The 25,830-nt window shown below is 40.3% G+C and overlaps 1 protein-coding gene across 2 annotated transcripts in view; it reads left to right on the top strand.

Annotated features, from left to right (window-relative positions):
- Nucleotides 1–25,830, top strand: part of LOC119480423 (plexin domain-containing protein 2-like) — a 111,599-nt gene that overhangs the window by 61,516 nt on the left and 24,253 nt on the right. For both annotated transcript variants that reach the window (XM_037756612.1, XM_037756611.1), the window contains exons 3-7: nt 112–258; nt 5,028–5,097; nt 13,889–14,011; nt 18,117–18,235; nt 19,912–20,011. In XM_037756612.1, coding sequence (XP_037612540.1) covers nt 112–258; nt 5,028–5,097; nt 13,889–14,011; nt 18,117–18,235; nt 19,912–20,011 — 559 coding nt within the window. The remainder of the gene's footprint in view (nt 1–111; nt 259–5,027; nt 5,098–13,888; nt 14,012–18,116; nt 18,236–19,911; nt 20,012–25,830) is intronic.

The raw sequence follows: 25,830 nt of genomic DNA, 5'->3' as shown, positions 1-25,830 counted from the left end.
CCCCTTCTCTCCTTCAAGCTGTATTACATTCCTCTAAATAACTTCTGTTGTATTATGCATCTCCAAGGTTTAATATTGTAAACTCACAGGGTGCATTTTGTTTTCTTACAGGAGGATACAGATCACAACTACTACACATCAAAAACGTACAACCGGCCAGACGCGATGAGCAAGGACTTGTGGGTAGATATCGACCAGATGGACAAGGACAAAGTGAAGATCCACGGGATTCTGTCCAACACGCACAGACAAGCAGCGGTAAGTCGACCGACGGCTGAGAGGAGATTTATGGTAACTTGGTTTGGATTTGGTGTTTTGAGAAGTGTGAGGTGCTGCTTTTTTTGTGCCAATCGTGTACGTTTATCTTTAAGTAACATTTATTTAAATATACCCGAACCTAGGGCGCTGTTGCTTATTGTCATTAGCTCAGCTGCAGTTTAAGATGTGGAGATGTTGTCGACTCAGGCTGCAACTAACGATTATTTTCATTATCAATTAGTTATTTTCCCAATTATTGGTTTGGTCTATAAAAATAAAAGTCCAAGATGACGTCTTCAGATGTCTCCTTTTGTCTGACCATCAGTCCAGAACCCAAAGAGATTCAGTTTATAATGTTCCTCATAAAATGGAGAAGCAGGAACCAGAACATTTTGGATGTTTTTTGCTTAAAAAATGACTTTAATGAATAATCAATTATCAAAATAGCGTTTGATGAATTTTTTGGCAATCCACTGATAGATAGATATCTGTGTCCTACAGAAATCACCTAAATGCTACTAGAGGTTAATGTGTGAGGTTTAAACCCAGTGTTCAACGTTAATGTTTTTTTCCAATTGCCTGGTCAGAAATCTACTTGCCCAAAGTCAGTCTTTACTTGCCCCAATACAAATTATTTCAGTGGTGATCAAATAACAGCAAAGACTAAAGTAAACTTTCATCTTTAATCTTAATGTAAATTAATCTGGAGTTTTGGCCACATGCTCCAACACCACCTTACTAAACTGTTTCCACGGTAATGGAAATGCTCGCTTGCGCTTCAGCTCATAAACTTTGTCTTTGCCCGCCGCTATTTTCTGATTGTGCACGATCGATTCTGCGCATGTGCAACTTTCAACAAAGATGAGAAGGAAGTGAAATGGCTCACTCCTTAGCTACTTCCATCATCAGCTCCAGAAAACTTTACCACTGGATCGTTTGAGCAAGTGAGTTGCTAGATTTACTACCCCGACGTGGCGTTTTACTTGTCCCAGGCAAGCAGGCAATACTTGTTGTTGAGCCCTGAAACCTGCTGCAGACATTTATTGTTTATTAGCAGAGGTTTAAGGTCAAGGAATTCAGTATATTAGCAGATTTCTGCAGCTCTGATCGTTTTATGAATTTTAAAAGTTATGATCCTTCGCAAGAATGAAATTTATGAAGACATTCCCGAGTGAATATACAGCGCTGTTAAAAAGCATTTCTGCTCATAAGGTAACTTCATCACACACGTAGTTTAGTTGCTGTTATGTTGCCGTTCAGCTGAACTCTTCAACACAGAAATCAGGTTCAACTTTTAACTGTTTTAAACCACTGCAAGTTCCAGTTGAACTTGCTCTTATCTGCAGCTAAGATGCTAAGTGACGCAGCAACAGCCCCCATGTGTGTCCTCAGAGTCACGCTTTGATTGTTTCAACTGTTTCTTTCAACACCAATCTGCATTTGGAGATGTAATTCTCTTGCAAACACACACAAACACCATGACGCCAATCATATCAGCTACTGGTGCCTACTAACCAGTTAGTTTAGCCACTGATGTGGGCTCAGAGATCAACAGAAAGATAAAATCAATGCCAACAACACAAAGAAGAGATACTCCATATGTCTACGTAGGCTACTGTATGAGGTAGATGTGTATATTTGTCCGTAGACTATGGGACAAACTTGCTAAATGCTAAAATCATAGAAATAGAATAGGAGCGAACCAGACATTGAACTGTTTGAAGTGGTAATTTGACTAGTACAAAAGAAAAATGACAATTGTTTTAGTTGTTATGGTGACAACACACATCAGTAGGGCTGTAAAGTGTGTTGCTTTGCTGCTCTTTCGGCAGCGGAGGTAGTCACAGAGCCAAATTGAAGTCTATTAAGGCCAATTTATAAAAAATGTTCTCACTGTACTTACTTCTAAAAGGGACAGCCGGCATGGCGTGACTACACGTACACACACTAGACGCCGACGCTGTTGTTTTACATGACACGCCGGCATGAGTGAGTCAACTGCAAGTCGGTTGCAATAGCAACGGTACACATAAAAAAGGCCGCCACTCTGACAATTCTGCTACGTTGATTTCAATGGTAATGTCCGTTGTTCTCCTATTCTATTTCTATGACTAAAATATTACAGTAATTACAGCATATGTCACCACAAAGACATGACTTTACAGATGTTTACTGTAATACGGTTTGTTCGTTTCCTCTACCATTAAAAACATGAAGATATGATATAAAAAGTTATTCCTTTAAGCATTTTTGCCGTTAAAAATGTCCTCTGCAGTGAAGTTTAAAAGCTTCCCTCCCTCCAGCTCTGCACAAGCAGGTGACCCATGTGAGGTGCATACTGATGAGGTCACACAAGGCAGCCGTTACTGACTGGAGAGACAGAGCAGCGTGGCAGCCGGGCAGTCACCGAGGAAAGCACCCGGGGTGAACAATAGCTGGCGAGGAGATAGAGTAGAGTCTCACATTGTGCATTCTGCTGCTGTACCTTCAGTCATGTAATGATGGATTGAACCAAACAATCTGATGCAAGCTATTCTTTGTAGCCCAGACTAAGAGGCGAGGCCTTTCTTCCAGGCAGTATAGGAGGGATGTGGGAGGTTTCTCTGACTTTGGCTTAAAAAAAATGAATTAATAAGTGAATGCAATGTCCAGCCAAGCAATGCAGAGTCAAGAACTTGCCTGCATGATTTCATCGTGAGATTGCAGTGCAAGAAGAAGTGAAAACCATCTGTGCTGAAATGCAGCCACCGTGTCAGCAGACTAACATTTTAAACAAATAGAGTTTATAATGATGGCAGTTAAAGTCCTGAGAAACTGCATAAAACTCTGAGCTGGAACGGGATTGGAGAGAGCTTCCATGTTCCCTCCTGGCGCTGCTGACCGCCAACGCTTTGGCCCCCCGACACCGAAAAGGAATTGGCCAATAAGGTCGTAAAAAGAAAACACAGCCGCAGAGGTCAACTTCATCACAGGATTGTAGGAAAGTTAAGCTCTGGATTGGCCATATAGTCTGGTGAGATTCAGTTTGGTTTGCCACAGGATTACTCCCCCGGTATAATCTAGGGTCATAGCTGCATGTTGAATGTGGACGGTCTATCTCCGTAACGTTTTCTGGCAGTGGTCTGATGTGACTGTAACATATTCAGATCACGGAGTAAATAATGAATGCATAAACCATCATTTGTGGTAATATGCTTGAGAAGTTTGTTGTTCATTTGGTCCAAGAATAATTTTATGATATTGTAGTTTTCTTGAATCCCTTTTTATTATGTGTTAATTCCCATCAAGAGATTTGTGAATAATATGGAAGCCCATTTCTGGCAGGAAAAGAAAAAAAGTCAAAAAGTTAAGTAAGTAAAAATAAGGAGAGACTAGGTCTAAGATTATAAGAATGAATGTATGATATATGAAAGAAAGAGTCACAATTTTAACATATCTAATAATTTAATACTGTGTCACAATTTTTAGACTAAGGGTCAGATTATACTCAAACAGAATCAGTTTGTCCTACCATGTCGGAAATCAAATGTGTTTTTCCGAACCACCTCACTGATGAAAAGCCGTCCGTCATTGAGAGGGGAGACACAATATTGTTTAAATATGGGAATAATAACTGCACGCATTTTACAGTCTTTAGACAGTCTCTACTGGAAGGCATTCGTAGTAGGGGTTGGAACAATACGGTATTTGCACGATACGATATCACGATACTTAAGTCACGATACGATCTTATTGTAATTTTAAACATTTTGCGATATGCTGAGTATTGCGAAAAGATATATTGTGATGTATGTGTTTGTCAACATCTGTTTTATCTGATAAGATACAGTTTTCACTCTGTTCATCTCAGAGTTTTCATTCACATATCTTGAGGTCAGAGGTCAAAGGAAATGAAAATGTCCATTTCATCAGTTTCTCCTTGCTAAATATTAGTATAACTTTGGAGTGTTATTTAGCATTCTTCCCAACAAGCTAACGTGACATGGTTGGTACCAATCGTACAATGAGCCCAATACAACCTCTGAAAGACAGAATAGCAGCTGTCAGATTGTTAAGCGGTTAATAGTTTATATAATAAGAGACCGATACTTGACGTCTGTGTATCGATACAATATTGCCACGCAAAATATCGCGATGCTATGCTGTATTGATTTTTCCCCCACCCCTAATTTGTAGTGTTAGAAATGAATACAACAGACATGGTTGTATTAAGAATGAAAAAAGAGAGCTTGAGACAGAAGTCATTACAACATTGGCATCCCTAATTCCAGACCGCTAGCCTGGCTAAAACTAATTGATTAGTAATTACTTTAAAAGCCAAAACATAACTTTTCTGTGCGTATTTTTATTTTTGTAATTTGTAACTTTTCCTTATTTTTTCCTTTCCTAGCACGAATGGGCTTCCATATAATAGAGATTTATATATATATGCAAATATACATTTACCCATAAATGCCATTAGGAATACTATTATTACTTGACTCCTCATAAATCAACATTAACATTTCCACAAAGACATTTTTCTTTCTTCTTGTACTATTATGTAATAAAGGTCATATGTATATATATATTTTTACCACATGTACATTCATCTTTAAATCTCAATTTTGTATTTCTACTCAATGATTGCTCCACAGTAAGAGATTTTCTTTCCACATGTTTCCTCTGATCTAAATCCTCTGGTTGTTTTTAAGATGAGAGCAGTCTCTGATCCTCCTCTTGCTTCTGTCTTTCTGACCGAGGTCATCTGTCTGTTTTTCCCCTCACAGAGAGTTAATCTGTCCTTCGATTTCCCTTTTTATGGACATTTCCTGCGTGAAATCACCGTGGCGACTGGTGGTAAGTGAACACTGTTCTCTAAATGGTAGTTATTAGTGTTGTTGTTGGATCTACTGCATGTGCTTGGCATATTAAGACTGTACACAGACAGTTTTTATTGCTGCTGGGTTTAGGAGGGAATGTGGTAAATGAGTCTGGCGTACGGTGGCATTTATGAAATGGAGAAGAAGAGTGTGTCTGCATGTGTTTCTGGTACTCGGTGTACCTGTGAGTGAGTATGGCGTGGCCTACTGAACAAAGACATCTCACTCCTGAATACAGAAAAGAATCAAACAATTAGTTATTTCTTCAGATACTGGGTTGTTGAAAAGATTCGTCTGGCACAAACCACAGCACAAAACCACCACCGACACTCTGCCAGCCAAGCAAATCAGTCTGATACAAGACCAGTTACAGCTCTCACCTCCGGGACAGTCTGCTAGACACTGGGGGATACAAAAACAAACCACTCCCAACACTCAGCACCAGCAGCTCCACACCAGACTGAACTGGAAGAGAACCCAGACCGATGGGTTTGGACTGGAAACAGGAGTCGCTGTGCCAAGTGGCCTAGCACACCCTGATAGACATGGATAAGGAGGTGGGGGTATCAGGAGATGTGTGTGTGTTTGACACGTGACTCAGCAGACGTGTTCGCCAGAGTGTGCAAAGCAATTTTCCACTTGAGTCTTGACGGCGAAACCACAACAGCCCCAACCGGCTATTATCACATCAAAGACTAAAGCCCTGCTCTTACCCAACTATTTCAGAGATGTTGCGCTGCGTTTAGCTGCCACTTGGAATAATAAAGAAATAATCTGCCGTGTCTCTTATCGTCATGATCAACACCGTCTCATTTTCCCCACTTCAATCCTCCGTCAGTGGCGAAGCTGAGTTGGCTTTAGAAAACTAGATGATGGTGTGATGTAGTGGACGGTTCTCAGACGCTACCAGAGGGGTGATAACAACAATTTGCATTCCTCCAGACAGAGATGGAGGGAGGAGACCGAGGCGGAGGAGGAAGAGGCAGCTATCTGCCTCTCGCAGGCCTCTGGGGCTTTTGTCTCCGAGACACCCCTCCTCTCATCCCTCCATTTCAGGGCCTATCAATCAGCTCGTCCTCTCTCTGCCCACTGGACCATCTTTTCTCCTCACTTTCTTTGCTGTCAGCAACTCACTGTTTTTACTTCAGCAAATATTTCTTTTTTCTATATGGAGTATGCTGGAAAAGATAATTTATTAACTGACGAAACAGCAGCAGGGTTACAATTGCACTTAGTCTTGTATTTTTAGCGTTACGGTTACTTTCTAAACAGAACAGCGGCCAGGTCTCAAACACATTAACGATGAAGGGGTTGGCATGCAGCCTTGTCAAACATATGAAATCTATGTACATTTTTATGGGTATTGCATGCAGTAAATTGAGAGTTACACTGCAAAAAGTCTCCATCTTGGTCAGTGTGATAAGGTTATTTTAACCTGTTTCAAATGCAACCTAACTTACGAATTTTGAGAAATAATTGTAAATACCTTATAAACCAAGTCTGCAACAAACGATCATTTTCATTGTCGATTAATCTGTTGATTATTTTCTTGATTAATCGATTAGTTGTTTGGTCTAGAAAAATGGGGAAAGCCCAAGATGACGTCCTCAAATGTCTTGTTTCGTCCACAACTCAAAGATATTCAGTTTACTGTCATAGAGGACTAAAGAAACCAGAAAATATTCACATTTAAGAAGCTGAAATCAGAGAAATTTAACTTTTTTTTCTTACGAAATGACTCAAACTGATTAATTGATTATCAGAATAGTTGGTGATTCATTTAATAGTGGACAACAACTAATCAATTAATCGATTAATCATTGAAGATCTACTCAAAACAAGATAAAATAAGACACATTATTCTAGATGAATGATTTCTGAGAATTCATAGCACAAGTTTATTTATATTAGAAACAATCTATTTCTCGTCTGTTAAGATATTAAAGGTTTAAAGGCTCAGTTCTGACACAATTTGCTTGATAACATAGATTGTTTTGTTTTTGTGCCGATTTAAAGCCAAGTTCAAGCTACTTTGGCACCCTCCATTTGGGGATGAAACGATTATTTAATGAGCTGATCAACAGAAAATTAACCGTCAACAGTTTTGATAATCAATTCAAGGCAAAATGTAAAAAAATTACTGTTTCCTGCTTCTGCAAAATGTGAGAATTTGCTGCTTTTATCTGTTTTATATTCTTAAAAATTAAACTCTTCTCACCATTTTCTGACATTTTATAGACTAAACGATGAATCACTTAATCGTAACAATAATCGACAGGTTGATTGATGATGAAAATAAGCATTAGTGGCATCCCTACTCCAGTGGTAGTATTAAAAATGACATCAATGGCAGACATCAATGCACGCTGCTACTTTAACACTTTAAAACTGATATTCTCTCAAACATTACAGAGTCACTTCAAAAGACTACAACACCTTTGATGCATGAATGATAATAAAAAAGGCAGAACACATTAAAAATATAACTAGAAATGTTTTAAAAATAAATGGATGCTATGAACAAAGAGGAGAAATATTCATACAGTCAGGAGCGTTACAGTGACTGTCAGCGTACTGCAGGTGTTGTAATGAACTGACTGACGTGTGGACGGCATGTAGTGACTGTGAATACCAGTAATGATGATGATACATGATCTGACCACCGCCAGCTGTGTCGACGGATATCCAGCTGTGGCGTGCTGTTTACTGGGCCATCTGTCACCCTGTGCAACCAGAATACAAACCACACATGATAACATCATATCAAATCATATGTCGTTATCCAGATAATTGGTGATCACAAGCATTTACTGTATATGTAACACACCAAATACATAACATGTGTGAGACGAGTAAAGGAGAACATAATCACCTGAAAAACAAACCTTAGAATGAGCCTTTCATATCTACATAGGGAGCGGGTCCTCTCTCCACGGAGTCCACCATAGTAGTAGTAGTAGAGTAGCGTCCGCTCGGTCACATGACTTGGTCAAGGGGTCACGGCTTGCGCTCCAGCCTCGGTCTGGTTCTCACTCACATGAACGGAGGAAGGGAAATAACTCTGGATTCAGCTATTAGTGCGTTTTACAACTTTAAAAACGTAAGGATTTAAATAAGGGCTATTAGAGTGTTCATACTGGGAAGTTGATTCACCTCAAAAAAATTATCCACTGAGTCATAGATGTCTCTTTCCCAATGTAATCTATGGGAAAAAGTATTTTTGGGCCCAATGCATCAAGTGACTGACACGGAAGTTGCAGTACCGCCGTTTGGCCACTACAAAAGTCGGGATCGACGACCGGCGCACTTCCTGGGGGCTTGGCACACACACACTCTATGCACCAGCTCTTCTCCAAATGACCTACACTACCCTTTACAAGAACCGGCTCTAGCGAGGGCCATTCACATTTTTTTATCGGCCTCTTTAGTTCTTCCACACTTGGCACATGGGAGAGGCTTCAGCTGATTGCAATCTCAACCTCACCGCTAGATGCCGCCAGATCCTACACACTGGAACTTTAATAGTTCACATGCAAAGATTAACTCAGGAAATACTTTATGTCTTTTGCAAAGAGATGCAGCGTATGTGCCTTCTCAAAGTAGTGCTAACAAAGAACAAGGACAGTGATAAATGGAAATGCAGATCTCACTGTTCTGATTGCATAAAAAAAGTAAACTTGGATTATATCGCCTTGCTTACAGTATCACACTATTCCGCAGTATATTGAATCGTAACCCCTGTATCATCATGATTCTTTCCAATACACAGCCCTACTGTGGTATTACTACGTTTACTGAAGTTAAATATCTTACTTCCACCACTGCCTATGGCAAGCAACACCGTCTCTTAGAAATTAAGCATTTACTTGAAAGAACATCACCCCTGAATATAATCCAAGTAATTATGTTTCCCGGCATAAACACTATTTCTTTGAGACAGAGTTGTGACAAGAATGATAACTTTTTTTTGGGGGGCGAATTACTTTTTTGTTTGTCCAGTCATGCTGTATAGCACTTAATTCGTATTCCAAAGAAATCACAGTTGTGAAACATTAAACTAATGTGTGCCAGATGATTTCCCCTCAGTATGACATGATAGATTGGTATTAGGTTGACTCAGTGTGGTTTTGTATCACTCAGCAACAAAAAAAGCAGACGTTTAATTTAGATTAAAAACCTTGTAGTTTGGTATTTAAAAGACAAAAGACTAAATCAAATGTGTGTGTGATCCGGCTCTGAACAGCTGCGATAAACAGAAAATATCCTGTAAATTAAACACAGCTCAGTACGTTGGAACAAAGGCCTTGTCTAAACACAATGTCCAATAAAAGGAAGCTTTAGTCCGGTGGGTCTGCTAATTCCCGCTCTTGTTTTTCTTGGACATACACAGCCCGGCGCTTTTGGATAGCAGCACACATAAACAGAACTTGGAAAGAATTACCCTGCTCTTCCTAAAACCTCTTTCTCAACCTCAAACTCCTCTTCATTATTTCTTTATATGTGCTGTTCCCCAGGTTCCCCTCCTCCTCCTCAGTCCAGTCTCCCTCTGCTGTAAGTGACGGCCATAATGGATGAATTGCCTCTCTATTGAGCGCCCCGCGGCTCTCACCTCTTTAGTGTATTGAGAGGCTGTCTGATTTTCTTCAGACTGTCGAATAAGTTGTATTGTGTTTTCAGGAGATTGCTGGTATAGAGAGCAGACATAAAACCCTCCATGTGTGTGTGTGTGTGTGTGTGTGTGTGTTTGGTCAAGGGGATTTCTAAGCTTTAGAGGTTGAAAGTGAAAAGAGAAATAGCACAAAGCAAAGCCAAAGAAAGAGATAAAAACGTGCCTGAGTTGAATGTTGGGTAAATATGAGATGAGATGGAATGTAAGACGGCTGATTTGCGTCGCTCCACAATCAGATAAAAGAAAGTGCAGACGCAGCCAGTTTCACCGGAGCATTATGTTCATGTTTACCTGAATTTAGGCCGCTAGACCAAACAACCCTGCCTCTTTGTTTTCTATCCTCTTTACATTTATTTACCATGACATAAAGTGCTTTTATCTGCATGTCCTGCAAGCACAAAAAGCACCAGTACACCCCTCTGCAGCTTTTAAACATTTGTTTCTAAAAGATGATTAATACGTTTGCTCTCAAAAATAAAAGATTACTAGACTACTTACATGTTTAAAACAACAGTTTGACATTTTTTGGGAAACAGGCTTATTTGCTTCCATATGAAGCTACCACCAGCAGCCAGTTAGCTTAGCTTAGCATAAAGACTGGAAACAGGGGGAAACAGTTAGCCTTGCTCAGTAAAACCACATCAAACACTAATTGACATTATTGAAAAAAAATGTATGCACTGGTCAATTTTGAAAATTTGGGCTATTTTATCTTCCATAACATGTCTTCTTCTATCAGACTAGTGGAAAGAAAACATCCAACATACACATTTAGGTGTTTATTTAACTAAACTTTGTCTATTTGTGTCTGTAGATTCTCCTAAATTCACCAAAAGTTAGAATTAGATAATGCCTCATTTGCATATTTAAACATAAAATGTTGTGAAATACACAAAATAACTGTCTTAACGTAAATAATCAATTGGGGAAGTTTCATGGTGATATCTATTAGTTAAAAGGTTTTACTCTATTCACCTGTAGTCTTGTAAAGTGTATGGATGTTTACAATCCATATCTTTAAAGGCCGTTTTCTCATTTTAAAAACCTTTGACTTCAACAAAATGAAACAATAATTTTTATCCAATGTTCAGATTTCTAGAAATGAATGCAAATTAACACATATTTAATAAGATAATGCCTCATTTGCTTAATGAATCACAGCATTTCGGAAAATTTGTAATACAAAAATAATTGTCTTAACGTATGTAATTAACTGGGCAAGTTAAATAACAGATATTATTTATTAGTTTTGTTTTCCCCTCACTGTCTGTGTACTGACAGCTGCTTTTGCTCTCAACGTGTAAGCCCACTGTAGGAAGCCATAAGTAAAAGCATATAAAGCATATAAAAATAGTTCTGGCACATTTTTGGTAGGAATAAATCCTAACCCGTGGCAACTCCTCCTCGTAAGCCTTAAAGGACCGAATCTTTTAGCTCATTCAGTCCAGGTGGAGTTCTCTACAGTCGGGACTTCACAATAGAGTCACATCTTCACTCCCCTGCTCTTCCTCTCACTGTGAGTGCTGACAGTGCTCTATATAGAGGTAATCCTGAGCAGGGAGGTCTTTAGGGGAAGATAGATTCCCCTCATGATATGCTCTGCTCCTAGTTTCCAAAGTGATGGATGTGTTTTTATAGCCAGCCTACTGCATGGGAAGACATATGGTGACATGAAATGGGGGTTTATGGGCCCGGCCTCAATGAGACTTTTCCCAAAAATCCTCTTTTCTTCCTGAGCTGGTTTCCCCCCCCTATATGCCTCAGGCAGCTTCTTTATATACTGCATTTATGTTGAACTTCAGCAACAAAGCAAAGAGATCCCTTCAAAAGAGAATGATTTCTTACTTTGGGCTGTTTGATGATTTTTATTGTGATATTCTGAACATAATTGAAAAAATGTCCATCATAAAGTGAGGTGGAGGGCTTTTTCAGAGTTAGATAGTTTCCATGTTTAACACTTAAAGGTACAGTGTGTAGGATTTTGCGGCATCAACTGAGTACCCCTCCGCTCACTCCTCCGTTTCCAAGACTGTGGTAACGTGAGCCACCGAGTGCAAAACCGTAGTAACGCCGTTCACCTCGCTCAGAGGCCATCCTTACCATAATAACACTACTGTAGGAGCAACGGAAGTCAAATGGCGGCTAGCGATTTTTGCACTCTGCGGCTCACGTTACTGCAGTTTGACAAGCGTGTTGGAGAACTACGGTGGCCTTCAGGTAACGTCAAAAGGCAAAAGGCTCTCGCTAGAGCCAATGTTTGGTTTGTCCGTTCTGGGTTACTGTAGAAACATGGCGGAACATATGGCGGTCTCTGTGAAGAGGACCCGCTCCCGATGTAGATATGAAGGGCTCATTTGAAGCTAACAACAACAACTCTTAGTTTCAGGTGATTATACACTAATGAAAACATAGTTATGAATATTATATTATATTCCTGCTGATAGATCGCCCCAAATGTTACACACTGGCCCTTTAAAGGAATAGTTCGATATTTTGGGAAAAACATGATGCCACTCTCTTGTCTGTATGGAAAGAACATCCTCTCTTCTACATAATTACGTTCCCATACAACTAAACTGCATTCTCAATTACGTTTCGATTATGGTCACACTTTTAAACAGATTTAAACATGTGGTTAACGTTGTAAGTTGAAACAAAATACAACAAAAACACAACAAAACTACTTGGTTAGGTTTGGTAAAAAAAAAAGTTAGTTTCCCGTGTGAAGTTTAGTTTCACATGTGACACGAACAGCGGCCTCTTGGGTGAATGTCCTGTGTTCGTTTGACCCATCCAAAACCCCGACCTACTTACGTGGATTTCCGTGGACAAATTTCATTTCAAACGTATTTGAATATAATTATTTCCTGTCCAGAAAAGACCATATCTTTAGTAGTTGCTAAGGCATGTGTATGTAGGTACACTAGAAGATTACAACCAGTCTTAAATGTTTGAACAACTCTGTCTGTCTTCATAAAAAAATCCTGCCGTTTCACAACTTTCAACGAAACAAAGGTGGAAATATCAGGGAAAAAACAGATGCTCCCTTTTCCTGTTGCAAGAATAATTTTCTAACAAGAGTAATTATTTAAAAGGAAAAGCATGTCTTTTGTCATTTCTTTTTTCAAGATACAGTCACTGTAAGTGTCTTATTAATTCCTCAAACTGCTCTTCAAAGGTAAATTATATTGGATGCATGTGATCGTCTCACCCAAATGCCATGCGTTCCCTTTGTTCTGAGTAAAACGTGATTTAAAGGGTGCATGTTCAGGTTTGTTTTTTGCAATTCCGGCAAAGTCAGAGTGAGAAACTAAAAATACATAAATCCTTAAATAGCAGCTGACTTTGCTAAACTTTCTTGTCAGCAGGGAAATTAAGAGGCTGTTTGATTCTGTTGTCACGAGTGTGAAGACGGTTCCCTCGTGATGAATAGTGGGCGTTTTCCCCCCTTTTCTGGACTCCATTAATAACCATGTTTACAGGCTGCTAAATGATGCAGCTCCAGTCTGTGTTGACTGAGCACGTCGCTCTCTGTGGAGAGATCTAATTGTGTCTCGTTGAAGGGACGCATAAATTGGAAAAGTTAACATAATCCCTTTTTGTTGTCATGGTTTCTTCGTTAGCGTCCGTGATTGATGATGGAGAGTAAAACACACACACATAAGGATGTTAAGGAGTACACCAGGAGAGTAAAAAGACGGCTCATGGGCCCACGATAATATATTTACTGCTCACTCAGCATGTCTTCCCTTTACGCCCCTCAGATTTGCCCTTCTGTTTTTGATAAAAGATAATGGTGCTAATTATTCGCAGCCTGCAGCAGGAGGCCAGAGACAGAGAGGGAGGTGATGGCTGTGGGTTGATGAGGAGCTTTTAACTTTGGACTGGAGGGCAGACGTATATTCTTCCTGAATTTAACAGAGGAAGGGACGGTGGGGACGGAGGGAGAGAAGATTGATGTTGGTTTTTAGGGTAAAAACACTTTAACATAGCAGGTATAAGTGATATATTGAGGATTTTAACAACATAAGAATGCTATTTCCATTTAAATTAGAATTCAAGGTACTAAAGTTATATGTTGTCTCTGTTTCTTCCTCAGGGTTCATCTACACAGGTGATGTGGTCCACCGGATGCTAACAGCTACACAGTACATCGCTCCTCTGATGGCAAACTTTGACCCCAGCGTCTCCAGAAACTCTACTGTCATCTACTTCGACAACGGTAACAGCAGTTTGCCATTTAATTTTATTTCTACCTTAGTGTGTACTCCCTTTTGGCTCCAACCAGCTGTTAATTCTGGTAAGGACAGCCGACTGTGTGGTAACAAGCTCCAAAAAAATACTGAAAGAAAGACCACAGGGTGGGTGCTATGCTTCCGTGACAAGCTGTAACCGACGTATGAGCGCAGTGCAGAGCGGCGGCAATTAGCTAGCCAGTGGCACACACAAACAGGGACTTACATGCACTAACAAACACGTGCAGCCGGACCAGCTATGTAAAGAAAGAGCTAGACAGTTTCTCCTCGCAAAAATGTAGCACAAGTTTTGAGCGTTATTTAGCCTCCTTCGCGACACGCTAGTATGACATGATTGGTACCAATGGATTTATTAGGCTTTCTACTTTCATATGATGTCAGTATCTTCACTCTAGCTTTAAAAGTTGTGCCCGTTACAACCTCTGAAAGTTGTATCATGTATGTATGTGTGTATCAATATGTTCACCCCTAAATTCACACAGAATTGTCTTGAAATTGAAGACATTTATTCACAAAATAGGAAGTCTTAATCAGTAAATGATTTATATGAAACCCTCCATGACCTCTGTAACATCCCCTTAAATTCCACTTACTCACTTTAAATTAAATTGATGCCCTTCCTCACTCTCTCTACCTTTCTTTTGCCATCTGTGATGGTTGTTATCCATCATGTCCGTCATTAATCCCTCCCTCTGCAGCAGAGTGACTGACCAACCGTGTGACCTTCTGCAGTGGAGCTCATCAGACTTTAACCAAACTGGCAGCTGATCAATTCTCAGCCCGCCTGCTCCTCGACACACTGTCCATCAGTCAATGTCCCGCCGATACAGCATAACAACTGTACGGTCCGTTCTGTTGTGGGAGAGTGAGAGCCTCTTTCCTCCAGACTGTGAGCAGTTTGATGATGCGTTCACAGCAGAGACGTTTTGTTTGTTCTGGACACACAAACAGGATTGTGTGAGACTTCACAGCGACAGTGTTTTGTGTTAATTATAATCTGCTAAATAAAGAATACATGTGGTTAAGACATGAGTTTTTCAAGTGCTGTAAAACTATCCTGAAGTTTGATAGCGCACAATTATAGATGAGTGAAGTGCTTCAGCACCTGGCAGACTTCTGAATTTAAGTGTTGTTGCCAGCGGGCGCATAATGACAGCAAATACCTCTTATTAAAGCCCGTATGACAAATTTGACACATGGATAGTTTAACACAACTATAGAAGTCTGCTGTAACAATTTACCGTACCAGACAAGCATTATCCATTACTCAAGGATTAATTTCAAGTCTTCTATCTCCTAAAGGAGCCGCAACCCTGTCATCTGATCCCGTTAAAATGTCTTCTTTATTATGTTAAGAAGTTCAATGTTTTGAGCCTGAAAGTGCTGTTCATCAACCCTAGAGCAATCAAATACCCAATTTACACTCAGTCACTTCATGCATCGTCGGAGCGGATAGCTGTTTGATCTATAAAAAAAAAAAAAAAGTGTAAATGCATCCCAGAAGCATTCAAGATGGATTAAAACCTGATCTCACTGAGCTGTTGAGGCATTTATCTGATCCCTGATCAGTTCAACCACAGGATTAACTGTGTGGGTGATGAGATATTTTTATGTAAGGGTGAGCAATGAAGATGAGAGCCCATGAAGACGATAAAACTTCACCAATCCATGTATTTGTGTAAGTTTACGAATAGTTGTAAGCTTGCAAGCTTGGTTTTACTAACCGCTAATTGTTGTACCTAAACTGCTAAACTAAACTAAAAGAAGGCGGACGTAATCACATTTGTGATCTGGACAAAGGAGATGCATACCGTATATGTGGCTACATGTAAACAAAGGTGTATTAAATCCAGAGGGCAACTCCGGGTCTGAAAAGTGAAGCCAATGCTGAAGTGCCTTAAACTTGCATTCTCTCTAACAGCCAGCAGGGGGCGACTCCTCTGGTTGCAAAAAGAAGTGTGATTGTATAGAAGACAATGAGAAAATGAGCCTACTTCTCACTTGATTTATTACCTCAGTAAACATTGTAAACATGAGTTTATGGTCTCAATCTCTAGTTTCAAGTCTTCTTCAATACAGCATGATGTTCATTTAGTAAATGATGGTCCCATTTAGAGTCAAATAGACCATAAAGCAGGGTATGCTTTAGGGTGTGTGCACCTTGTGATTGACAGGTCGCTACCACGGCGTTGTCTGGTCTGAGAGTTGTCCGTGTTTTCGTCTTACAACTTTAACCCTTTCACAGTGTGTTTTCAGTTCATGAAACGTAATTGTTTGGTTGCCTAAAAATGTCTAATTCAGCGTCAGTTGTACTTAGCTCCACCCTCTCGTGTCACTTCTGGTTGCAAATAATCAAGAAGGTGACGGCCAAAATGACGAAGGCTTCAAAACAGTAGTCCACAAACCAGAAAACCTCTGCCTAAACCACTCTAAGTTACTTCACCATGCAGAGGGTGGGCTTGCGTAATAGAGCTAGATTTGATTTGTTTGTTTTGAGTTCATACAGCATGTTAAGCTTGTAAGTGGAATTAGAAACAAGGCCAGTGTGCGCTCCCTCTGCGCCGCCTCACCCCACTCTGTATTTTTAGCCAGGAAGCCCCAGATAGCACGCAGCCTCCCCTTCTGAACTCAATGCATTTTAAGCAGACTTATATTAGGCTTAACTTGTGCTGACTGAGTAAGGACGCTGTGCCTTAAGGTAGCGGCTATTTAGCGCTGTGGTCGTCCCTCTGGTATCCACCTAAACTCTGTCCTCATTAATGCGTTACACAGCAACTCTTTATACTCCCCATCCAAACACTCATAACAGTGCCAGAGAGTCTAATGTAACCTCCTTGAACACATGCAACATCCATGTCTAATGCCAGAGGCACTCTAAACATACCACATTTAATTTACAATGGGGTTTCCTGTACGAGCAGACGCCTGCGCCTCTCTAAGCTAAATCTCTTTACTTTGGAGGAGAAGAGCTCTGGCTATGTGACGGAAAAATTGATTAGTTGTGTTAACAAACCTTTATTGCCCTGGCGCCCGGCCAAATGACTAGCTCGGACGAGGGAATGGCTTTCACATCAATAGGTTCTCCAAAGTCCACGGTAAATCAAACCGGTGTTAAAAGTAATGTGAGGCCTGGAGGGTAGAGCTGAAAGTCCCCCGAGTCTGCTGCTAATTTAGTGCTTACCCACATTAAGGCAACACCTAATGACTTGTGGTCAAGTGTGATTTAGTTATGGCATTTGGCTTTTAAAGTTACTCTCATACTTATTTATTCATTCATTCATTTATTCGTAGGCTCAGTTATTCAGTCTGCCTCTAGAGGTCTTTAAGATGCTTGGCAGTGTTATAACAGGAAACACTAGACCTGGATCAGTCCTGCACTCCTGTCTGAGACACTGTGTGCATCCACGTTTAAATGGTTCGTTCACCTTCAAGATCCTTTTGTAATTTGGGTGAACTCACTCTTTAAATTAGCGTCATAATTTTTGCCGTTCTGCTTTTCTTTGTCTCAGTTGCTGACTGCTCTCAGCCAGCGTAGCTGGAAACATTTCTCTATACTATAAAAAGACGTAATTTACAGAACTGTTGTTCGCTCTTGCACGGTATGAAAAACTTTCACCGTTGTGAAAATTGCCGTCGCTTCATAATCCATCACAGTAACCGTCACGCCTTGATTTGTTTTTTCTCAAAAAAGTTTCGGTTTTATTGCCGTTTTCATGCTTCTCCAGTCGGGTGTTTTCATATCAGTGCTCACGCTACTTCAGTGTCAATCACCTCACACCCACAGGGGGAAATGAAGCCTACGCCAGGATATAATCCCTCAAAAACATATCGCCTTACACACATGATTGTTGCATTGATGTCTTCATATTCACAGTCCGGTCAGCGGTTCATGTCACGGTAGATCTGAGACAGTAGAGATGTTATTTCAAAAGCAGTGAAACAGAAGTCAGTGTTAGAAAGTAAAAAAGTGTGACAGTAGCTATGAATGACACTTGTATTTTCTTTTAATCTGGGTGATTCTGTGTGGTCTTTCATGTGGTAATGAGCTGTATGTGGTTGTTTCTGCTTTAGGTACTGCTCTGGTGGTGCAGTGGGACCATGTTCACCTGCAGGACAACTACAACCTGGGAAGCTTCACCTTCCAGGCGACGCTGCACAACACCGGCAGGATCGTTTTTGCATACAAAGAGGTCAGGACTCATCTATCAAATCAGTTTTCTTTATCTTTTCTTAAAAAAATGTTTTCCTATGTTATCGGTATACCAGTATCTGTGAGTTACTAAGACAGTGTCTCGTAAATTTACATTATAATCTCACAAATTTGTGCGTTTTTTTTCTAGTAAATTTGCCACTTTAATCTCTGAGTTTTTTCTCTGAATATTACTCCCCTCTCCCTGTCTCCATAATTATTACTTTTTTAAACCTACAATGGCCCTAATACACTGTCATATCTATCTATCAGTCTGGATGAATGAATAAAGGTTTTATTATTGTGCACACACTGTCCTATGCACAGCCTGCACTGGCGTACAATACACCATAAATTAATAAAAGACAGATCCGGAGGGCTTTTCTGTACAAAAAAAGTAAAAGAAATAAAGAAAACAGGCTTGAACAATGTTCATAATTACATTTCTAGGCCTTCATTGTCTACAGCAAAATTCATAAATCACTGATAGTTACTATAAGACTGGATAAATCTGAGTAAATACTAACTAAACTCATTTTTTTCCAGGCTTTTGAGACACATTTAGCCAACTTAAACACACCAAAATTAAACAACTACATTACAATCAAACAAGAATAACCGCACCAGACTATTTCAGGGGTTTGGGGAGACATTTCATGGAAAATCAACATTCTTAAATCATCATTACAGAACAAAAGAAAATGGGACTCACTTTCCATTTCTCCCAAATTACACAGCTCACACAAATTTCTTGGTTTTCCTTGTTTCTTATTTTTGCCTTTTTAAAATGTCTCTCTAACTGCAGCCCCGTGTCCACATGTTTTCACTCATTATACAAAAGAGTGATGCCTACACGACAAACAATAATACATTTAATTATAATAATATAATACGTTCAATGTGCTCATAATGTTTCCATATATTTGATTTGGCTGCAACATTATTTGTAATCATGTTACAGGATTTTATATGTCTATAAATCTCCAAATTTCCCCAAAAAGCGCAGATAAACAACTTAATTGAACAGAGAAAACGAGGCGGTAATGAAAAATATTATCCAACGGAGGCTGCTGTAGGAGTGTGAAATTGCAATAACAAAGTAATGATCTATCATAATTGCGATGGTTATAACAGCGGGGCTGCTTCTTTTATGACTGGAGGCCTCTTTTGTCATTTTCACATATTAGAAGAGCTGCTGGAGTTTTTGTTTTTTTTCTAATAGGTGTTTCATTACGCTGCTATTATTAGTCTAAAAGGAGCAACCCGACCATTACATGTAATCTTGAGTTTTTAGGTGTTTCTTGATGGTTACTCCATCTCATTTACCTTGAGAATTCACCCCGAAGACACTGTGCTTTTGTTTAGTTTAACTCTGTAAAATCAACATACCAGATTGAACTGGAATGGACCATAAATGTTAGTTTTAGTCTATTTTCTCAGATATAAATCAGTCCTCACAAAGTTGTTGCTCATTTTAGCCCCATCTGTGGCACCGAAGATACACCCATATGCTCATTGAAGCTGCATAATGCCTCGGCAGATTCCTGTGGGAGATCGTAATAAATTGGTTGAATTGTCAGTGCTGTCAAACTGGTGTAGCCTGCTTCTATTTTTCCAGCCGGTCCCAGACAGATCGCCATGGTTCTGGTAATTGATTTTCCCCCTCTTCTATTTCAGATCCCCATTGAGGTTTCACAGATCAGCTCTGTCAATCACCCGGTGAAGGTGGGCCTGTCTGATGCCTTTGTGGTGGTCCACAAGATCCAACAGATACCCAGTGAGTCTCAAACGCACCTTTCTAGCTCACATTCGATCGCTTGTTCACAAAAAGATATTTTGTATTAATCTGAATGCCAACTTTTTTAGAAACCGGATGTAAAATTCATGATTGAACCATGCAGCTGACTGTTCGATAAACCCTTCCCCTCAATGGCGTTTGTCCGAGCTCTTTCACACATGAAGTCCATCCCTGAAATGTTCAGGAACATTGCCTGCATGGGGTCATGTGTGATTGGAAGCAGGGATCGATATTCAGGGAAATCTGTACCGACAATTTCCCAACCTAGTAGCATTTCAGGAATAATGCTGGTATGGCTGTGTTGTGAATGAAAGCAGTCACACTGCAGCGAGCTAGCGAATCAATCGCAAGACTCCGCTGCTGACGTATTTGAGTCCTTTCATGGGTGATTTGACTCGTCGCGCAAACTTCTTGAACATTAAATATATTACAAGAGCATCGGTTCGGGACAAAAACAGCTCCTCGCCTGCTATGTTCCTGAAAATAATGAGAGAAGTCTTCCGTCACGTATATATTTATCCGGCGTGGCTACCTTGTGATTGACAGGTCGCTACCACGGCGTTGTCTGCTCTGGGAGTTGTCCGTGTTTTCGTCATTGAACTTTTTGGTCACCTAAAAATGTCTTATTCAGCGTTTGGTTGAACTTAGCTCCACCCTCTCGTGTCACTTCTGGTTGCAAATAATCAAGATGTTGACGCCCAAAAAACAAGATGGCGACGGCCAAAATGCCGAACTTGAGGCTTCAAAACGGCAGTCCACAAACCAATGGGTTGACCTTACGGTGACTACTTCCACTTCTTATATACAGTCTATGTCCAAACAAGGTTACGTTGGAACAAATAACATTTTAATTACATGGCTTACTAGCGTAATGTACATGTCTTCTATACTGTACATGGATCTGATGAGGATGTTAATATGCAGCTTTAGCCTCTTTCAGTCTTTTAGCACGGTGTCATGTATGTAGGCATCAAGTGCATATTTAAGACTCTGTTACAGGGTTCTGTTTTTAATCAAGTTAGCTGGAAGCATCATTTTCTACTAGCTCACAGAGTTAGCGTTCATTAGCGTTCGTTAGCGTCATTAGCTGACGTGAGCATATAAAACGCGCTACTGACGACTATAACGGCTTGAAATAATAAGTTGTTTTTGTTCTGCCACTGTCGTCATGGTAAACTGCGTTCTAGAATGGAATGGAAAGCGAAAGCAGCAACAGTAACTAAGGGGGGCGGGGCTTAGCAAAGAGTCATTTAGCTGACTGAGAGCATTGTTTCATCAGCTTTTTTATTTTGTGCCTCATAGCTCTGAGTTCGGCCTCGTGTGTTTTGCTTTAGCTCCAACTGTCACCACCTCTCCTCCAACACTGTTCCACCTCTCTCAGTGGGCACAGCTGTGGGCACCGCTCCAGATCTGCCTCTCCCATCCTGGGATTTTGAGTTACTGCAATTTAGGCCCATTAAAGTTAAAGCAAATTCGAAGCAAAGGGGAGACACTTCAAACATTTTCATCCACAGTCAGACTCTCTCTCACTCTCTCGCTCTCTGCCATGGGCTCTGATTCAAAGTCTGCCACAATAATGAGTTGTCAGATGTGATTTATTCAGTAATTTAAACTCTGTTTTGATTGCGTATGTGAAACTTGGATGGCATTTATTTCAACGTTAATGATTTATAACTTTAAACCCAGTACATGAGACGGTCTTTTTTTCATCAGGAAGGTTGAGGCGAGAACTACCGTGGCCGACAAGGCAAACGTACTGCAACGGTCCAAAGCATTTCAATTAGGAGAAACGTGCTGCAGCTTCAGAAACGATGCCAATTTAAAAAAAAAACTTTGACCAATCACAGGTCATTTCATTGAGAGAGTGTTCCTATTGGCTGTGCTCTGGTCATGTGACTGGAACTTGCCGTTCCTTCACCAGATTTCACAATGGCGGCGGCATCACACACTTTCTCATTTTACAGCTAAACTGGCGCTACAAGATGATTCTGAAAACATTTGAGGTGAGAAATAGGCATTAACGTAACATAATATTGATTAATATTTGATCAGCGCTGCCTAGTTTGACCATTTGGTCGGAGTTCGCGAGTGATTGACAGCCGGCTCTCATAGACGGCAGCTGGACAGCAGACCTCAGGTCAGCTCTTACTGCTTGTTTTCCTTCGGTCTGTGAAATCTTGCAGATGCCGTTTGGAGCACTGGAGGACACAGAGGAACCAGATTTTTTTCAGGTTACCTGTTTTCATGTACTACTGTCACGATATAGCGACCGTTTTATAAAAATAACTTTTTTTAATCATATTTGCTCCAATCTGGCCTACTTCAGCTTTAAGTTATGGAACTTCCGGTGTTATTTAAACCCAAACCGCGACCAAGTAGTTCTGTTGCCTAAGCCTAACCAAGTCGATCTATTCCTAAACCTAACTAAGCTGATTTATTTTGAAAAGACTGGAGCGGAACTTGTTTTTCCAGTGTTACTGGACTGAAAAAGCATGAAAAATACGTTGTTGAAAGTCATGCTGAGCATCACGAAACAAAAGGGGAATTCGAGACTACGTACACAAATCGAATACATTCAATTTTGTGACTATTTTCACGAACTGCCGTGAGACTGTTTGATCATGTCTGGCTTAAGAGCAAAACAACTCTGAGTGGAAGTTTCTGACATGGTCTTTGTTTTCTGTCTCATCTGAAGGCCTTTCCTACAAAATTCCTTTTGGTTGTAGTTGACATTGAGTGATTTGTCTATTGAACCATTGAACCTGTTAGCGCAGTCCTCCTAGACTTCATATACCAGGCTGTCTTTGATGCCTCTGACACAACATGATGAAACCAGTGTGTGCAGCTGTTTTCTTATGGAGTGATGAAATCCTGAATGAAAGCAGATTGAGACCGAGGTGTTGTGTTGAACATGAGTGACGTCTCTGAGGAGTGCAAGTTTTCTTCTTCACGGTATCTGTCTGACAGCCTCATGCACACTGCTTCAACATGTGAAGATATCATCTCAGGGGAGTGTTTTTTTAATTTGCAAAGACTATCTTCAGTCACTGCAAACAAAATCAAACTCCTGCAACAGATGAAACAAACAAGGCTTTGTTTGTCTTGCTGTGCAACGAGCAGGTGATATTTGCAAAGAGCACAGGTTCATGTTCGTGTCTGAAGCAAAAGGGCAGTTGAATCTTGCACCTGTCAGTCCAAAGGGCTTGAAGTGCCCCATGAGCTGCAAGGAAAGAGTCTGTAGAGACGGCAAAGGATGCAACATTTAAGGTTAAACATTCTTAATCCTTATATCTTGTTGATGAGTCGACTAATTGGTCGTTTTGGTCTTAGTCGACTAAGATTTCTTTAGTCAATTAGTCATTTTTTTCATGCTGAATGACCTATTTCCAAGAAACTTACGAGCACATCTCTGGTAAACACAAGATTTAAAGTGGCGCTTTTGTGTGATTGTTTAAGATGTTTTACAGATCTGTTGATTAAATCAACTAATCAGTTAGTCGACAAAATCATATGAGTTTTAGCTTTTAAGAATTTATTACTTATATTGATGCAAGTACTAGAAAGTGGCACTTCAATAGGAGATAGATGGATAGGGCTAACCTTTAGAAAAAGCAAGAATCAGCAGTTTTCATGGAGATGTAGGACGTCATTGTAGCTCATTTGTTCAAAGGTATTCAGTCCCTCTTTGTAGGATGGTTACAGTTAATGCGTGACCTCAAGTTACCACTTTTTCTTCTGTATATACAGTATAAATGTAGGTTAGAAAAGACGCTGCTGAGATATTATTTATCTGAATTAATTTACAGTTCTGCTGTGAATCTGTCTTGATCTGCTTCAGATCTCTTTTAAGGGTCATCTTGGTGAAATAGAAATCTTTTGACAGTGTTTTCATATCAAGACAGCCATAACATTAATAAATGGCTTCTGTTAATTTTCCATGTCCTGAGAACATTAAGCCTTAATCTTAGTAGAGATAAAAACAGAGAGGAGAGCCATGACCGCTGCAGGCTGTACCATGAAGAAGTGTTTCAACTCAGTTAAGTGTCTCTGACTGCAGCCAATTACCGCATGGCAACCATGGCAACTAGGGGGACATTTTTTTAACCGACTGTAGCTTCGCCCCAGATTAGAAGCTCAAATAAAACATTTTACACGGCCTCTGGGCAGAGCGAGCCAGGACAAAGAGATGAGAGAGAAGAGTTGTGGGTGTCCTGTGGCCAGAGTGGGTGATTAACAGGTCAGGAACAACGTGTGAAGACCAGGGCTCAATGCTAAATGCATTATTATCAGTCACAGCGATTTATTATTAAAATGAAGCCAAAACTACCTCCATCCTTTTCATATCTTAATACCTGTATCTGGATTAATAATCTTGATTTCCAGCAGGAAGATGCCAAGACTGGAGCTATTAATTATACACGGTTGTCATTCTTTTCATTCTAAGGGTTTTTCACAGCTGATCTCTGCTTAAGAAGAAACATTGTGATTTAATATGTTGGATCGACGAGCCGAGAGTTTAATCATGTGGTTAAAGAGGTCAATTGAACACATTGTAATATTTAGTGTAACAGTACAACCAGCCAGAATGCTGTCTGATGAGCAGACAGTGCCATTTCACCATCGATCTTTAACTCAGTGTCCACACATCACATTTGGATTGATTTCCATGCAGCTCCTCCATATGGATGAATAAGCAGTAGGAGGCTGCCTGCTATTGTGATTTAATCACAGCAAGTATGTAAATACAGGCAATTTTTCATTATATTTTATAGCTTAAGGGTGCAATAATATGTGCATTATCTTTTCCGGATGTGATTTTAATTTGAATATGAGTTAACTGACCCTTTCTAATTGATGGCACACTTGCAAATCTGCCTTTGTTTGATAGCATCAGCAGAAGGTAGCTAAATCCTCATTAGGCGTTGTTTATGTTGTGATCGAGACCAGGCTATAATTGATCTGATTTGCGGCTTCCTTCCACCGGCAAAACAGAGGCCAGCGAGGCTGTACAGTCTGCCCACACATCAGCAGCCTGAGGCTGGGGAACTGACCTTCCTCTGGCCCCCACCGTGTCATTAGGCACCTGATAATCCCTTTGCTAGAGGCAAGAGGAAGTCAGGCACCAGGGGAGGAGAGGAAGGGAAAGGAAGGGCGCTCTTATTCTCAGGTTAGACAGAGCTGGCTCACATTTGCTGCTTTGATCAGTTGTCTTGTGTGTAATCAAACCGAGCAGGTCTGCAGAGAAACAACATCCCATCACATGAGAAGAACAATACTGTAGCCAGCGCAGCCAACTGTTCAATCAACCAAGCAAAGAAAGTAACCTTGAATAGTGTTAAAGGAATTGTTTAACATTGTGGGAAATTTGTATAAACTGATTGTTATTTGATAAATTGTAAAAATTAATTTGAGCAAGAAAATTAGCTGAGATTTGGAGGAGATCATTGACCGTATATAAGAAGTGGACGTAGTCACCATGACGTCACCCATTGGTTTGTGGACTGCCGTTTTGAAGCCTCTGGTTCAGGATTTTGGTCGTCACCGTCTTGGCTTTTTGCAACCAGAAGTGACACGAGAGGGTGGAGCTAAGTACAACCGAACGCTGAATAAGACATTTTTAGGCGACCAAAAAGGTTATAATTAACTTGCATGAACTGAAAACACACTGTGAAAGATATAAAGTGGTAAGATGAACACACGTACGTGGTAACGACCTGTCAATCACAAGGTAGCCATGCCCTAAAGCATACCCTGCTTTATGGTCTATTTGACTCTAAATGGGACCATCATTTACTAAA

Source organism: Sebastes umbrosus, chromosome 21 (genome assembly GCF_015220745.1).
Source record: "Sebastes umbrosus isolate fSebUmb1 chromosome 21, fSebUmb1.pri, whole genome shotgun sequence".
Classification (NCBI taxonomy): domain Eukaryota; kingdom Metazoa; phylum Chordata; class Actinopteri; order Perciformes; family Sebastidae; genus Sebastes; species Sebastes umbrosus.
The sequence above is the reverse complement of the archived record's forward strand: the minus strand, read 5'-3'. Positions and strand labels throughout refer to the sequence as shown.